Below are 18132 nucleotides of genomic sequence, written 5' to 3'. Positions count from 1 at the left end.
CAAAGGGTGATGTATCTTTCAAGAGACGCCAAAAAACATAATATGCAAAACATAGCAAGGATCAAAATAACAGATTTTGCCATTTTGCAATCGCTGTTATGGCCTGTAGATATGCCTAAATAATGTGTTCAATCTCAGTAGATGTAAAGCAAGCGTTTTGAGTTTAAACAGAGCTGTGCGGTGGAAAAAGGCCCGGGTTGCCCGTGGCTTAACAAAGACCCCGCTTTATACTTAAAATAGAGACGGAACATTTGCTTTAATTGCCTAAAATGATCATTGCGTTGTCTCTAGCGGGCATTGAAAGGACTTTTCTAGAGCTGTACTTTTAACTCATGCATGTATGCTCACTTGTTTCTGCTGTAGACAGTTGTTGAGTTCACCTCAGTTAAATCTGAATGCACCAGACACTGCTGGAAATCGGCAGCTGTTGCACATTGCTCAGTGTCAGACATTTCACAGTAGTTTGTTCCATCAAACTGGCTCACACAAAAACACAGTTTCTCCAACTCCCATCTGTTTGGTAACGTCTGTCGGCCATTTTGTTGCATCAATGTAGATACCGGTCATTTGGATATTACAACTTTGGACAGAAATATTCTGAAGTTTAGATTAGCCCGGAAAAGTTTGAGATAAACAAGGTTATATGTGTAACCATGCGTCAGACTGATCTTTCATGTTTGTTTATCTATTCATTTGATTCATAAACACCTATCTCGCCACTGGCACAAGTGCTGCTAAGAATTAATTATGCCCTGTTACTAAATCATGATGTCGAGACATAATAAGGTCAGTTGTCACCTGCTGTTAGTAAATTATCCTCAAATATGCATTGTTATTCTCATGCTAAGGCTAGGAGCAATTGCTGTTTTTGTTTACTTCACGGGATTGTATGGTGTAATGTAGGCAAACAGCTGATGCATTCAGGCATGGCACTCTGTCTCTTTAAATCACAGATCTGTTACAGAGTAAGGGAACATTGTTTTCCCTTTCATGAAATTACAGTATTATTTATATATATTAGTGCAAGGTGTTATGGCCTAAAATCTATATCACGATAACAATATATTTGACAATATAATTGACAATGGACAAAGAAATTACTTCAAAATCGCAGCCTTAAGATTAATTTTTTTAAACGCATACTAATTTCCTCGCAAATAGGATCTACTTTACATGCTTCATTTCATTTTACTTTTTAAGCACCTGTCCCTGTGATCTACAGTCAGTGTTAATGCTGCTCTGATGGAGCTGAGTGTAACATAAATGATATTGTGATAACGATATGTGATACATACAGTATACCAAGGCCTCGGATGTGATGACAAAGAATGTTTAAAAGTCCTCATTGTCTAAGTCCAAGTTTAAGTCACTGAAGACCAGGTCCAAATCTTTATTCAGACCCACAATTTCAGGATTTGGAATTGCGAGTCCGAATCCAAGTCAAAATAAAGTTTGAGATGTTCGAGTCCAAGTCGAACTTCTGAATTCAGGAGCATTTAACTACCTGTGAACTTAAAACAATGGTGTCAAGGTTTGGAGTGCCAAGGACTGTAGAGCTAAATGGATCCAGTCCAAGTCAGAACTCTTGGGCTGCAAGTCCACAGTTAGAGGATGACATTAAATCACTATGTTATCCTCTAACATCCACGAGTCAAGTCCCAAGTCTTTAGTCTGATGTTTGAGTCAAGTCCCAGAAATGACTTGGTAACTCACCTGTCCCGATTTGATCTGTACGTAAAGTCACAGAAACGATTTGAGAAACAAAACATTACAGCCTTACATCCCTTGTGTGATTACCTGGCATTTTAGTTGAAATTGAGCCACTGAAATCTAAACTGAACATGGTACAAATATCAAAGAACAACTGTGATGAAAATCTGGCACAAGCCTGAATCGTCTTTCAAATTACATATTTAGAAAAGGGGGAGAAACACTCTTTCACACTCTTCCATTTTCACTGTGCAAATACATGAAGCAAGCACACATCTAGTTATCAAAATATCATTTCAAAAAGTCGTTTTGCACACAACCTTCAGAATAGTACATTTGGAGCACACCGCATGACGCTTGCACCAACTGAATAGATAAATAGGTGTCTAATCTTATAAAAAATAATTGGCTTGCGAGTTGTTAGAAAATAAACATTTTTTGAGCACTGACCTGAAGTGGCATCAATTAATTTCCTCCTGTTTGGGTGGCGCGGACCTCCCCCTCGTGCTGGCATTCATTATAGGGGCACATCAAGTAGAAAAATAGTGTTGTGAGGAGGACGGGATTAATCAGTGCATGTGCGACACTGTGTGCAGACGCTTCAGGAACGCATGCGATTAGGTCCACAGGATGGGCCTGAATGTATTTGACCTTTGCTTTTGCCACGGCCTGTGAAAGAAGCCGCTAACTCATTCAGTTAATTCAAACATGTGAGGATAAACTATTGAGTGATATTTAGTAGTCGTAAAATAAAAAGTGACACCAAGATGGCCAAAACATATTTTTTTAACATGACTATTCAGGCACGTCTTGTCACCTTCCTTAAACCATGATCCGATGATTTAATCCGGCCCCTGCCCTGTAGAGCATCAATTCCAGAGTCGAGGGCACTGACAAAAAAAGAGCTCAGGATATGAACAACACGTTATATAGCCACATGGTAAATGGACAGTCTATGTATATATCAAAGTACACCAGTACTATTTAGTACTTTGAGGAACTTGTAACACCGGCTTGTAAAGTGCAATACAAGTGCAAGCTGTTGTTATTTATGAAGCTACAGTTAAGTTGGGGCTTTGACCAAATCACAGCTTATTATTATTCATTTATTGGTAAAATTTTCTCTATTATATGCGGCAAGCGACCCCGAATTTCGGCCCGCCACCCAAAATGAGTTTGACGCCCCTGCTCTAAAATGAATTTCTCCATTGTGAGATCAATAAAAGCTCATTTTATCTTAATTTTATCTAAACTACAGCCATGTTGTAATATACAGTATCCATACTCTGACAAATGGTTTGATTCTGTGAAAGTGGCAAGGCAACTTTATTTATACCGCGCATTTTGTACACAAGACAACTCAATGCGCCTTACAAAAGAAGATATGCAAAATTACATTCAGGTTTAAGTTAAGGCAAAGCACATGAATACAAAACATCAAGGCATGGGAACTACACAGTACACGAGGTCACGTGTAAGTGCTCTTCTGAACATGTGATTGTGTCTATGTGGACTAAGCAGGAGAATATGAGCTAAACGCTTGGTTGTGAAGAGACTATGCCCTCTGGAAATATAAACTTTTGCACTTAATACATGGTTGATCTCAAGTGCCGGAGAAAATTTGCACAATCCACTCTTTCCAAAAAAAACGATTTGCCATTTTTCCGATATCGCACTTGTCATGAAACATATCAGTAACAGAGCTGACATCTGTTGGAGGTATAATTCTCTATAGCCGCTCGCACTGTTCTAGAGCGGTAAGCCTATTCACAGCCAGCTCTTATCCGGCTGACACAGGCTGTTTGCTGCAGTGTGAGTGGGAGTAATATTTGATTGAACACAGAGATAAAGTTTGGCTATCATCCCGAAAAATGTCAGGTTTCACACACTTTGCACTGCTTTCATTTCACAAGCCGCCTCTCTACAGCTTTTTGGAACTTGTCACCCAACTAATTTTGCTCCGGCAATTGTGAAAGTAATTCTTATTTTCCACAACTATCAACTTAAGTTCTCCAATACACTCGGTTCAAACATGAAACAGATGTCTTAAAACACTTGAAGGCGCTTTAAAAAGCTACATTGGCTTGTCTTTATAAAAGCGTTGTCTTGGATATTGCCTGAAGACGCGAGATCCTCTATTGTTTGCACGGTGTACACTTTTGACAACTCCAGCAGTAAGATGAGCAACTTTGAGCTTCAGTACTCACAAAAGACTTCAGAGACTTGCTCGCTGCACACTTCCCTGTCTACTGTGGCACCCTTCACCGATGTATGACACAAAGAAAGAAGTGAGAAGATGAAAGAGGCAAGATATGTGACGCTAGTCCTGCCTTTTCCAATGCACACTTCCAGTCTGTACAGTGCTAAATGCTGATGACAAACCCGAATAAAAATACAAGCATCGCACTGTAGCACTCTCTCTGATGTATTACACTGTGTCATAAAAAAAGACAATACAGAGACAGTATCGTCAGCCTCCTTGCGTAATTGCTGAAGTCATTTTTAGAAAGGTTTTCAGGGAAAGGAAAAAACAAGTTACTTTCACCTCAACGGTGTCTACACTCAAATCGCTGGGTTATAATATTGAACACCATCCAATTGTCCCAAAGGACTAACTCGAATGCATTTAAAACAGATGGCCCAGCAGCTGTGCAGTCATGTTCATATGAAGGTTAACTAACAACAAACAAACTGTTTGTCAAGGAGGAGCAGTCGCACAAAACCTAGATAGGGAAGATTGAATGTGTTAGTAAACCAATTATAATTCATTTATTTTGAATCTTATCCATATTTGGAGGTGCGAGTTCAGTAATACCATAGTAAAGTACTATTTAAGATATCACTTTTACTTCACTATTACTTCATCTATCTATCTATCTATCTATCTATCTATCTATCTATCTATCTATCTATCTATCTATCTATCTATCTATCTATCTATCTATCTATCTATCTATATCTCTATATCTCTATCCCTATTTCACAATGATGAATAATTCCAGGACAACTGAGAGCCTGCACAAATATGTTTCTGCAATGCTGAAAGTGTTTCCATGACTCATACTACTAGGCTACTACTTGTGCCACTACAATATTGCCACTTCTATACTTGTTTAAATCCCTGTGGAAAAAAAGCTTTGTCTCTTAGTTGACTCCAGCAGGCTGTTTCTTTTTCCAAAGAATCCCACCTCACTTACTTGTGTTAGATGGTTTGGCAAACAGGTGCAAGCTTTTTGGCATGTAGCCCAGAAGGGGGGCGTGGGGAGTGGCAGATCACAAAGAGGGACTGCAGGACTTAACCGAAAGATCTTCAAGTGGATACCTAAAGAACTAGAGTGTGTATGCCATGAAGGCATTTTCTGGCAGACGTTGCCAGAGCCCCATTAGTCACCATCCACAAACTCATGCAGGAAGTATGAACACCCATTAGGTCTGATCCCGTGGGTGGAGCACCCACTAAAATCTTTGGGCACCCAGGCGAATTTGCCCTAATTACAAAATGATTCAATAAGTATAGCCTAACCTGTAAACTGCTACTCTGGTTTCAGCAAACGCATGAGAGCAGGGCGGTTCATAACATTAATGTACCTGCAACGGCAAATCATTGCTTTGCTTGTTTAGCTCCATAAGTAGAGCCCCGGGCACATAACCACTAGTTTGTAAGATCAATCCTGGGCAGATCATAAATCGGCGCCTATATTAACACCTGCATGGTTCAATAGAATTGTGCTCATAGTTCACACATGGAGGTGATAGGGCTGGGCATCACTTTTATCACTGCTTTAGTGGGAATTCTGCTCAAAAAATGAAGTTACAGGTGACGCTGCTACGGCCTGTTTTCTGTTGTGCCGTGTTTGGACTTTCTCCTGAATGATACATTTTATACACATTATTTTAACTCAATTAAAATAACATAAGTTAAGGCACCGGTACCGAAAAGCAGGTATCGTTAAAGTAGTGGTATCGAGAAAAAAAAAAACGAACGGTACCCAGCCCTAGGAGGTACTACAACTACTAATGACAACTCCTAATGATACCGTCTGGTGGAGTGAAAGAATTTATATGTATAATATCTCATTTACTGCACTGCTCTACAGATTCACACTTAAAGAGTATGGCTGTACATAAAACATATTGGATAGCTGATTCAACGAGCATCGCCAGCCAATCAGACGTCTTCTCTCATCCCACTGACAGGAAATCAGTTCCAGAAATAGATGATTGTCAGGAAATAGACACAGCCATATTGATCAAAGATCTCTGTTACTGCCTTGAATATGAAGTGTATACACAAGGGTAAATCATTCAACAGACAATCAGCATTTGTTTTTCAATGTTCCATAAAGTTGCGTCAGTGGAAAAGGCGTAAAGCTGTAATCCAAAATGTTACTAATCCCATTATACTCTCATTCATCCATTAATTGTCTTAATGTATTGTATCTCTTCCTTTTAAATCTTCAACATTGTTGTGGATGGAATTTCCCAAAATGATAGCTTATTGTTTCTGAAATATGGAAGTAAGTAAAGTAATGCATAGTTGAAGTTTGTACCAAATGTCCTGCTGACTTCTCTATGTGAAACCCTCATCTCTCCCCAACATTGCCACCTCCTGTTACACCAACAATCTCTGGAAATGACACACACTTAAAAGGATGCTGCAAAAATGGTCCTGAACCTTCCAATGACATGTTGCCACAGCTTCCATCCTGCAAATTGATGTATTTCAAGCATTTCTTCAGACCAAGATTCTTGTGGCTGGGATGATCAAAAGCAAAAAATAAGAAAGAAAACCAGCGTATTTTGGTTTGCATAGAATTGGCTGGCTGCTGTTTTTTTTTTTTTTTTTCCTGAACGTCTCTTCTAATGAATCCACGGGAGAGAGAGTATGTCCGCGCTGACAGCTCTCTCCATGCAGCAGAGCGGGGATTAGCTCCACAGCGTTGACAGGGTCATCTCTGTATGCATCAACTCGGCAATTATTTGTTTCACTGGAGCACACCTTCCTTCCCTTGAAATTGATTGATTTTGGCTGCACGGGAACAAGCTGTGACCCCAGGAAATGTCCAGATGTAAAACAATGCAGGTTCCCGTTCAGATTTACAGGCCATCAGTTAAGCAGCATAAGGTTGCAATTAAGTTTAGGAGCCAATGATGTTTCAGCAGAGATGACGCTCTTTGTCACTGGTGTTACGTATGCAGGAGATCCTGTTGCTATGAGAGCTGCAAATTGATTGGTGGCCCGTGTGTCCTTTTTTCAAACCGCAGGGTGTAAATTGTGGTGATGCTAAAAGTGTTTTGAGTGCCTGATAGTGTTTGAAGCACATCATGCAAGTGCTCACTGCTTGTTTTGGCACCAACCGCGGACAATGATACCCAATTACACAGCATTAAACAACACTGCACTTTAGTTTGTCACAAATAAAGCTGCCTTAGGTTTCAAGTAACGTATGACCTTTGACATCACATTAAACTATTTTTCAAACATTGCTGTTTGAAAAATTGTATCATAGACAAGCAGGTTACAAAACCAAGGCACTGCTCTCTGTTTCTCTAACAGGTCTTTTAATACAGAATACTGAATAGTTTGCCCACCAGCGGTATTTTGCTTTGCAAGTTTGTGAATTTATTGTATTTTATTCAAAGGTATATGTTATGATCATTACTCTGTATCAGAATTGAGGCTGTTTTTCATTCAGATTGTGTCGGATTGGAAGTTTTGTTGTGGGGCGTTGTTTTCATTGTTACTTGTGACAATTAAATTAATAGATAAAAATAAAATAAATAAATAATGTTGCAATCATTGCATAGAGACTCTCCCTGGTTTTATGTTTTTATCTTTGTATATTTGTTTTCCATTGGTGGGTTGGTTTGTGTGACATTTTGATTGTATTTAGGCACACCTTTAAACTTATATGCCCTGAAGAAGATGTGTTGGGGTCCCATTTTGCAATTAAGGATTGCCTTGCTTTTGTCACCTACTTGCCTCCGGTACCGTTTTTAAGGGCTAGATATTTATTGCTAATGTTAAGGCCTTGAAGAGCACCTGGGAAGCAAGTACACTCCTGACCCGGTGCAGCGCTCACTTCACAGTCTTGCTGATCATTAAAGGTTCTCAACATGGTGTGCTTAACAAGAAAGTTCATTTAATTAGTTTCTTGTTAGCATTATGTACATATGTGTGATATTGTATGAGCTTTTCTTTCTTTTTATTGTTTATCCCTATGGTATGGTCTATTGGTCAGGTCATAAACATGTCATACATTATCTTCAGTGCATGAACATCTTTTCCATTAGGTAATTTGTTGGCTGTGATTAGCCACTATTACATGAAAAATAATCACAAATCGATTACCCCTGTGTGGTTAACACTCACATTGTGCCTCATGCGCCGCATACCGTTTATCACAATCCTGGACTTTAATAAGCAACACTGCAGTAAAATAGATTACAATTGATTTTTTTTTTTTTTTTTTTGCTTTTCAGAGTATAAGGAATTAATGATACAAATGTCTGGGGTAATTAAAATCTCGTTGGATGAAGCCAAGTGTGGGCTCATCTCTTGGTTGTTGCGGCAGCCGTTTGAGAGGGCTGTTGGGAAATTCAAAGAGGCATACTGCTTCCCTGCGCGCGCCAAGGTCATCACCTGCCGCCTGGCCAATATTTTTTTCCACAGCCCCAACACCAGTGACACTCTAGAGAAGCGAGCTGAAAATTGGGACACGGGAAAAAAAATAACATGGCATTAGAAAGGCAGTGTCGGAGATTCACGTTGATCTGCACTGTAAATAACAGTCTCTTTGTCGGTGGTGGTCATCATCATCATTTTATCGGACATTTGGCAACTCAATCCCGGCTCTCACCAATGTACACGGCAGCTTAGCATCAACTAAAGGGTTCAATGAATGAATAGTGCAAAGGGAAGTACTTTGGGGTGTCTTGAAAGGTGCTATAAAAGTGTAGGGCATTATAATTCGCAATATGTTCGTATACTGACACCTTTGAAAAAATCGAAACCTTGGTTAATTGTGATTATTTTAGCCAGGTTCGAGTCAGAGTGTGATGGTTAGAGGACTGGATCAGTGCAATGTAATTACAGCTTGTACTGCGCTGCAGCGGTCCATATGGTGTGAGGAAGAAGGGCATGTTGCTCTCGCTACGTCTGCCAAGGCCAACACCTGCGTTTGGCCAGTATTTTTTTTATTTTTTTCCACTTGCCTTTTCCACTGCCCGGACCCCGGATGACACACTTGGGAAGTAAATTGCAGAAAAAGTGGAGCCATAAACAATGTAGTGAAAAGGAAAGGCAGAGTTGGAGAGTCAACAGAAACAGGGCTCTTTGATGCTGGCCTTGTTTACATTCGAATAGAGAGGTGGTCCGGCATACTGATAAACTACTCTGCGCGCTGTGTTCCTGCTGCTCCCGGTGTGCCCTACAATAGAGCTTGCTTGCCACGCTGTATTTTTGTGATGACAGCTTACGAGTATGTGCGTCATCAAAAATAGCTCCTTAGCACTGTTTAATCCAGGCCTTCACGCAAGCCTCAAGTGATTTCTCACACCTTCTTACCATTGCAAATCTATGTTAATCAGGTTTATAATAAGGGAATATTAATGTGCATCATGCCAGTAGACGCAAACTGACAGTGATAAACATGATGAAGATTGACGTTCAGAATGTACAGTGCTGACCACTTACACAAGCCTATGCATAATGCAAAATGAATAGATGAATACGTAGTATGTTAAATGATTGTAGGTTGGTTCAAGTTTCATGTGATGTTTGTTTCAAGTGACTGGTCAGAAAACATACAGATGATTTACGGTGCCCTTCCTTGTCTCCGCAGGTCCCCTCTCTGTGAACTACCATGGACAAAGTGGTCTTCAGCCTCCTGCTCCTGGGAAGCGCACTCACCATGGTCCACGCCTGTCCTAAATACTGCGTCTGCCAGAACCTTTCAGAGTCTCTGGGGACGCTGTGCCCGTCCAAAGGCCTGCTCTTCGTCCCCCCGGACATCGACCGGCACACTGTAGAGCTCCGCCTCGGTGGGAACTTCATCCTCAAGATCAGCACTCAGGACTTTGCCAACATGACGGGTCTGGTGGATTTGACCCTGTCTCGCAACACAATCAGTGCCATCCAGCCTTTCTCTTTCATCGACCTGGAGACACTGAGGTCGCTACATATGGACAGCAATCGGCTCACGGAACTGGGCCCGGACGATCTCAGAGGACTCATCAACCTGCAACACCTCATTCTCAACAACAATCAGCTAAAGCTTATCAACAAAGCAGCCTTCGATGATCTGTTACTAACTTTGGAAGATTTGGATTTGTCATACAATAATTTGCGCAGCGTGCCTTGGGATGCCATTCGCCAGATGGTCAACCTTCATCAAATGAGTTTGGACCATAATCTCATTTCGTTTATCGCAGAGGGTACTTTTACAGATTTGGAGAAACTTGCCCGTTTGGATCTCACTTCTAATCGGCTACAAAAACTCCCGCCTGACCCTATATTCGCCAGATCTCAAAGTGGGATAGTTGCAAGCACTCCCTACGCACCTCCCCTTTCCCTTAGCTTTGGAGGGAACCCTTTGCATTGTAACTGTGAGGTGCTTTGGCTCAGGAGACTGGACCGGGAGGACGATATGGAAACCTGTGCGTCTCCTGCCAGTCTCAAGGGGAGATACTTTTGGTCGGTTCGCGAAGAGGAGTTTGTTTGCGAAGCTCCTCTCATCACCCAACACACCCACCGCTTGCTCGTGCTCGAGGGCCAGACCGCCAGCCTTCGGTGCAAAGCTGTCGGCGACCCCATGCCCACCGTGCACTGGGTTGCCCCAGATGACCGCTTGATCAGTAACTCCTCCAGAGCCACGGTCTACGAAAACGGGACCCTGGACATAACAATCACCACCGCAAAGGATTATGGGACTTTTACATGCATAGCCGCCAACGCCGCTGGGGAGTCTACAGCCTCCATTGAGCTGTCAATCATTCAGATCCCCCATCGCAGTAACGGGACCAATCGCACCACACAGGCTAAGTCCGGGCTCTCTGATATCACCAGCTCTACCAAGGTCAGCAAAGGAGAGCCCAAACCGCTACCGGAGAAGGCGGTAACTGTGGCTGATGTTACTGCGGTGTCTGCTTTGATCCGGTGGACTGTTAGTAAAACTACTCCAAAGGTGAAGATGTATCAACTTCAGTACAACTGTTCAGAAGACGAAGTTCTCATTTACAGGTACATGTTGTATTGGCGCTATAGTGATAATGAGAAACAAAGGAAGAGCACTGCATGCTAAATATTAACTCTTAACACATCAGCTTTCACCTTTAAATTGGCTTTCGTCACAACTAGGAGCAATTACTTAAAAGCTATTCTGTTATTTTTCCTAATCCCCAGTGAAATGGGGATATTGATTTAGATAGCATATATTGTAAAGGAAATCGGAGTCAATAATTCATTCTAAAACCAGCAAGAACCTTTATTTTAATTTAATGAATCCTCCACAAGGATGGATGTGGAAAAATCTGTTTCAGTATGTCAAACGAGACAGCTCAAAATAAGGATTTCGGAAAAAAAAAAAAAAACAGACTTGAGAAGCGTTAAAAAAGAAATTCATAATTGGCACAAGGCAACACAATAGTATGGATGCATTTTCCCCTTTAATAAATGAAAGTGTTTGTATATCGCTTTAGTACAGGCCTCTTTCTGTTTCATATAGACAGCATTGTGATGATTCCTTTAGCAGCATCACAGTCCAAAACAAATTAAAAGCTACCACTACCATTTCCCTGCAGCAGTGTGCATTTCATCAACAGCCATTTAATTGAATAAAAAAAAGTGGAGTATGGGAAGGCAATATGCTGGTTATTATCTGGGAAAATCAGATTAGTGCTGTACACTGTGATGAAGACCAATATTACTTTTGTTGGATACTGTTAGTGCTGCATGACATCACTGGCAATTCAATGATAAGGTTTATCGGAATCTCACTTGCTGAATGATTGAGTGCACGCTTGCCACATCAGTGAAAACAAAAATATTGATAGTCCCTTAACAGATCTTGTAAAAGGGCAAACTGCCGTGTAAAAACTATAATTTCCAGATATACAACTGCTTGATTTTTGTTAATTTTGTGGCTAGCTGTATGGTTCCTTGTTATGTGGCAGATGACGTCAGCCCCATGTAGGTGCAGCGCATCTTGCAAATATTTTTTAGACGACACAACAAATAACAGACATATTCCCTGCATGGAAATTTAGCAGTGTCCAGGGACCCACCTCCAGATCTTTAGATAGGTTTGGTCAGGACAACCTACTGTAGCTGGAGGATGCATAGGTTATTTATTAAAAACACCCAGACAAACCCCAACATGGTCCGTATTAACCCGGGACCTTCTTGTCGTGAGATCCACCCCAGCGCCTGTACTGCAATACCACATAGGTTGTTGTTGGCATATGAGAGAGACCCAGTACAGACTGAAACAGTGGGTATTGTGCACCGAGAGAAGTGCTTTTACAACATGAATATTGATATGACTTTGCTCCTAACACATGCACACCCACTGTTTTCTTTTTGTTGGCCTAGATAGCGTCCCAGGATACTGTCCATACTCAGGCAGTGGCATAATTAAAAATCAATCAAGTCACGTGGGAGGGAGGGCAGAGATGGTGTGAGTCGGCCGAAACATGTCAGGCGGAGCGGCTTCTCACTGCTTATGGAAAAAGGCAATTAAGGATGAATAATGAACTGCAGCCCCAATGGTGTCTGGGCTCAGTGAGGGGATGCTGCAGAGGGATCAAAGCTATGGATGCTTGTGCCGGAAAGAAAAGCCGGCCAACAAAAGAGAGAGGATCTATTTATAGATTGCCCAAATGCAATTGAGAAAATTCCAGCCCCTTTTTCAAGTCTTACACCACGGGAACAGTATGACGGTGGTCTGATTAAACTTGCCATCACCTTGTCAAAAGCAGGTTCTGCACTGTCATGATTAAATATCAGATTGTTAACGGAATGCTGAATCTTTTGCTGATTATATGATTAAAACTTGGTTAATCAAATAAAGTACTCCTTAACCTTAATCTGCTTCGATAGGTAATGTACCTGTATCATAACGTGTTTTATAAAAGATAAAAGGGTAGCCTAGACAAAACACGTGACTGCATGTTTTTTAAATTTACGAAGTGGACCTATTCTGATGCGCTCACACGTCTTTCATTGTCTTTGTGACTGCATGTTATTGTTAATTTGCCAGATCATGTTACAGACCAGACTTTAAGCAGTACTAAGTAACTTGTTTACCTTAATAAATCCTTTTTGTAGTGCCTCTGGGGGTAATACAAGTGTTAATGGGATGATTGGGGGTTTTTCATCTCCCCCTGGTGTCTCTGGCCAGAAAACCACAATTGCAGCTTTGCCTGCACCGGGTATGAGTCACCAGTACACACTAATGGAATCACGAAGCAGAAGCTAACGGGCTAACGGGCAAAGCTATCTGCGGGCTAGCACCACAGTATTTACAGCCAAGTTTGAATGAAAAAAATGATCTCCATTGTGTAATTGGATGCTGTTTGTCTGTCAGCGTAGTATTTACTCTCACGGACAGTTAATGAGTAAAAAAACGCAACATGCTATGACACCTGCAGTGGCCTCTAGAGGCATAAGTTACTTAGTACTGCATTAATAGAAGGAAAACTTATTTATTTACAATCATTCAGATCAAATCAAATGTTTTAGAATATCAATGCATTCGTACCTTGACACTACACCCATATGCTCATCTATTGATTTCAGCCTGGCTTCACTTTAGTGCTCAGTGATATGATTTAGTTTCATTTTTTTCTTATTAAACCCTGACCCAAATACGTAAGGCTGCAATCATAGATTCCCGAGCACAGACAAGGTTACTTTTCTTTTTTTTTTAAATAAACCTCAGCTGGAATACAATTGATATGTTCTAATCCAATGCCATTTAACAAAAAAACTTTTAACCCCTCAATCTTTGATCCAACTCCAACCAGCTGTCACAGGACTGGCTGTAGAGCGTAGATCTGATGATAACAAAGCCCCGTTCCGTCAATAGCAGTCAGTCATTCATTTGTCATGTCTTAAGTCACTCTAATTTTGTATCACCTTTTTTCTTATCTGTGTTTTAGGATGATTCCGATGAGTAACCGGGCATTCTCCGTTACCAACCTTGTCCCAGGGATGCAGTATGACCTGTGTGTTCTGTCCATCTGGGAAGACACTGCCACAACCCTCACCGCCACCAACATCTTGGGGTGTGTCCAGTTTGCCACCCGCGATGACTACCCTCAGTGCCAGTCTCTGCACAGCGGCTTCATGGGTGGAACAATGATCCTGGTCATTGGTGGCATTATCGTCGCAACCCTTCTGGTTTTCATCATTATCCTCATGGTGCGCTACAAAGTGACCAGCGGCATCCAAACCAGCAAGCTTCCTGCTATGAGCAACACGTACTCACAGACCAACGGGGGCTTGAACCGGTTTAACGGTGCTCCACCGCAGGTGAAGTCTACCGTGGTGGTGATGAGGGAGGAGATGGTCGAGTTCAAGTGTGGATCTCTTCAAAGTAGCCTATCTTCATCTTCTTCCTCATCAAACTCTTTGGACAGCCATGCCGCAAGAGGCCCAGCTGACCATTACAGTGTGCAGGGGAGTGAGTGCAGCACCCTGCCAAGTAGCAAGTTCAGAAGGCATGGAGCTAAAGCGCGCCCAAACCTGGACCACCTTTTAGGGGCTTTTACATCCCTGGAGCTGCGAGGGGTTCCAAGGGACACCCAAGGAGCATCTGGCCCTTCCACTGCTTCCACGACTATGACAGTGGCGAAAGCTCCGTCTGATAAAGAGCCCCTGCTAGGAAGGGCTGAGTCTACCACCATGTTGGGTCGTCTCCTCGGGCTGCCTCAAGAAGCGAAGCCCAAACGGAGCCATTCGTTTGACATGGGGCACGTCGGGGGGGCACAAAGTCGCGGCAACTATCCACGCAGGATCAGTAATATCTGGACTAAGCGCAGCCTGTCGGTCAATGGCATGCTGCTGCAGTATGACAGTAGTGAAGATGAGAAGCCCGCTTTCGAGAGCTCAGAGTGGGTGATGGAAAGCACAGTTTGAGGAAAACTATGGTCAATGAATGACCTGTAAATCTATATTGGAACCTAAGGGAGAGCAGAGCACAAAGAATGGAATATCCCGCCTGGGGGATTTGCCTGGGGGATTGCATGACTCTATCCACAGGAGTACTGTGCGAGAAAAGACACTTAAATCTGAAGATATCTGGCTATGATCGCTATCTGGCAGTTCAGACAGTCAAATAGCCAGGGAAAATGTTGGTATTTCAAAATAACATGAAACTTATTGTGTCGATCTGGCTCTTGTGGAATTATTCATGATCCATCGACGGCATATGAGAGTACTCCAGGGGAAAGGGGCAGTAAGAGACATTGAATTTAAAGTGGATTTTACCACATCGATATTGACGGAACTGAATGAAGAGGATTTCCTCAGACTCTGGCGAACTGGAGCTGCACCTCAGTGTTTCAGACCTAAAATAGACCGGTGTAACTACAGAGAGAAGGACCTAAAAAGAGAAAATAGAAATCTGAATTATTTTTTTTTATCATTATTTTCACCTTATTTTTTTTTCTATTATTTTTACTATTTATTATTTGGGTTCATCGGGAGACTGACGCACAGCTACCACCATCACATACCTTCACCATGTTTTTTTAGAGACAAATTGACAGCACAATTGGCAACGCTACACACACACACACACACACACAAACACAGCCAAGCTTCTATTTCTACCTCGGATTGCTAAACGTACGGTATTTTAATTAAGAGCACAGAAAGTCGAGAAAAGCACATTATTAGGAGCTTTGTCCAAAAAACATTGGGTCAGTTTCCCTTCCCAAGTGGTGACATTGGGGTCTTTAGCAACGGTCACTTTTGCCTTAGGGTACAATTTCAGGAAGTAATGTCTATATACTACGATGAAAAGTCTTAAAGAGCCTATATCATGCCAAGTCAACTTTTTGGAACCTTTAGCCGAGTTGTTTTACTTCCGCATTTTTTTTAGTAATCTTGCATAGTTTAGTTTGCCTCCCTCTTTCACACACTTTCAAACACCAGCCCACAATCAAGCACACGTCACACAGAGATTTCCTGGAAGTTCCTCTAGATTCTAATTGCACAAGACGAAAATGACAAAAGGGTGTAAGGCCAGAACAAAGCATGATATACGACTTTTAAAATGTACCAAAAAAACAGCACATCATGGTAAAGCACAGAGAGGCTCAGACTCGAACAGTTCCTTATGCTTGATTACAATAGGCTTCTTCGCACCCATACATGCTTGGGTTTGGGAGTAATAGGTGAGACTAAACTGCCACTAGCCAAAAACAACGGTCAGCCTATTAAGGTCACGAAGGCGCATTCAAATGATGGTGAGGTCCCTATATCTGAACATATCAAATAGGGACTTCAGTTGTTTCATTGCATTGATAACACTGAGCCTACATGGAGCGTTGTTCATACATTGGCTGTACATTGCAGTTTGACACTTTTAAAAGAGTTTGCTGTGGAGTCCAGTTAATGCGAGATCCCAGACACATATTGATGCCTTTCTCATCTCCTAACTCATTTCTGCAGCATTTTTTTAAAATGATGGGGCTTGTGTTTATTTCATTTGAATGTTTTTTTTTTTTATTTGTTTTTTTTTCCTTCACAGGGTGTATCATTATGTATAGAGACATTTTTGTACAATAACTGGTGAGAATGTAAAGAGGGATATAAAAAAAAAAGATGTGTAGTAATTCAATTATTTTCATGTGAAGAAAAACAGTGAGACGGTGCTTTCCTGTGGTGTACCAACTTGGTCAACATGTTAGGCAGCTTTCTGAAAGGGGCTTTACATCTGGGATGTGCGGAGGAGAGTATCAAAGAGACACATACATAAATAAACACTATGAAGAAAAAAATGTACATAGTAAATAATCAAGTCTACTGACTGATGTTGCCATCCCCAAAGAGCTGAATCATTGAAGTATGCCCATCATGAATGTACCGGTTTATTTTGAATCTAAGGCCCTTATACACTATTACAGGAGTTACATGTCAATGAAAACCCTCTTTCAGAAAGCTGTCCCCGGAACAAATTTTTAATGTATTCTTAACTTGACGTATCGATTCTCACTGGCGGTTCTCCAAACAAAAATGCGGAAAAAAAAAAATACCGTTTCTGTGTGACATTTTTGCTACAAAAATATAAAATACTGATTAAGTACTATGAACCAAACTGAACTTTGTGTGTCTTTTTTCCCCCCATTCTTTTATGTGGGTGGGATGATAATGTTGCTTATTGCTTCTCAGATGCACTCAGAATTCACTCAAAAGTTTGTGCAGCTGCAAAATGTTGGGAGAATTTTGGGGAAAGTGATTTTTATCTTAAAATAAAGAATCAGTTCACAATATACACATGTTGCAACTTCAAAAGTATTAACTCTCGAGAGAATACCTAAATATGAACTGCTAGACTAATAAGGTAAGATGATCCTTTATTGATATCACATGGAGAAATGCACTCGCTACATTTGGCACTCAATAAGATCACTCAGGGTGTGCAAAATAGACAGGAAATGTGCAAACTGAAGGGGCAGAAATATAAATAATAAAATAAAAAATAAAATAAATTAGAACAGATTATAAAAAGTAGAATATCAAGGTCAGCATTGGCAGTGCAAAGTTTACAGTCCGAGTGCAGGTTGTCTATGAATGCCGCTGATACAGAGAATATTGCACATAGTTTTGCAAATGGGTTATTGCACATGAGTTACTTTACAGTCTTGTTGTACAGTCTGACTGCAGTGGGGATGAAGGCCTTGCAGTAGCGCTCCTTCTTGCACTGTGGGTGTCTCAGTCTTCCACTGAAAGAGCTGCTCAGCTCCTCTACTGTCCCGTGCAGTGGGTGGGCGTTGTTGCCCATGATGGAGGTGAGCTTGGCTAACACCCTCCTGTCCCTCACCTCCTCCACAGAGTCCGGGACGGAGCCCTTCTTGTACAGGGTGCTGGTGTTGTGGGTCCAGTCCAGGTTATTGTTGAGGTGAACACCCAGGTACTCATATACAAATTCCACACATTTCAGCACATGTTTGTTGGGTTTAACCTGTTACTTGCCATCCCTCATAGGCTAGGGTCAAGGGTTAGGGTTATCATTAGGGTTAGGAACGGCAAATGTGATATAAGTGTCACCCACGCAGAGCTTACACATAGTCTTAGAAACTAGAAGGTCTTGGCTTTCAAATGAGGTATCACACTGGCATATCGGCTATAAATTCTGGAGTCAATATGCTTTGAGATTTGGGTATACACAACTGCTAGCCCTAACTCTAAGTTGT

General features: G+C 41.5%; 1 protein-coding gene across 3 annotated transcripts in view; it reads left to right on the top strand.

The window, feature by feature from the left end:
- Positions 1-15334, top strand: part of LOC306975481 (leucine-rich repeat and fibronectin type-III domain-containing protein 2) — a 180301-nt gene extending 164967 nt beyond the window's left edge. For all 3 annotated transcript variants that reach the window (XM_079573031.1, XM_079573030.1, XM_079573029.1), the window contains 2 exons: positions 9555-10951; positions 13870-15334. In XM_079573031.1, coding sequence (XP_079429157.1) covers positions 9576-10951; positions 13870-14848 — 2355 coding nt within the window. In that variant the 5' untranslated portion in view covers positions 9555-9575 and the 3' untranslated portion in view covers positions 14849-15334. The remainder of the gene's footprint in view (positions 1-9554; positions 10952-13869) is intronic.
- Positions 15335-18132: the final 2798 nt, after the last annotated feature.

This window comes from Gobius niger (assembly GCF_951799975.1).
Source record: "Gobius niger genome assembly, chromosome: 16".
Classification (NCBI taxonomy): Eukaryota; Metazoa; Chordata; class Actinopteri; order Gobiiformes; family Gobiidae; genus Gobius; species Gobius niger.
Note: the sequence above shows the minus strand (reverse complement) of the source record. Positions and strands in the feature narration are given on the sequence as shown.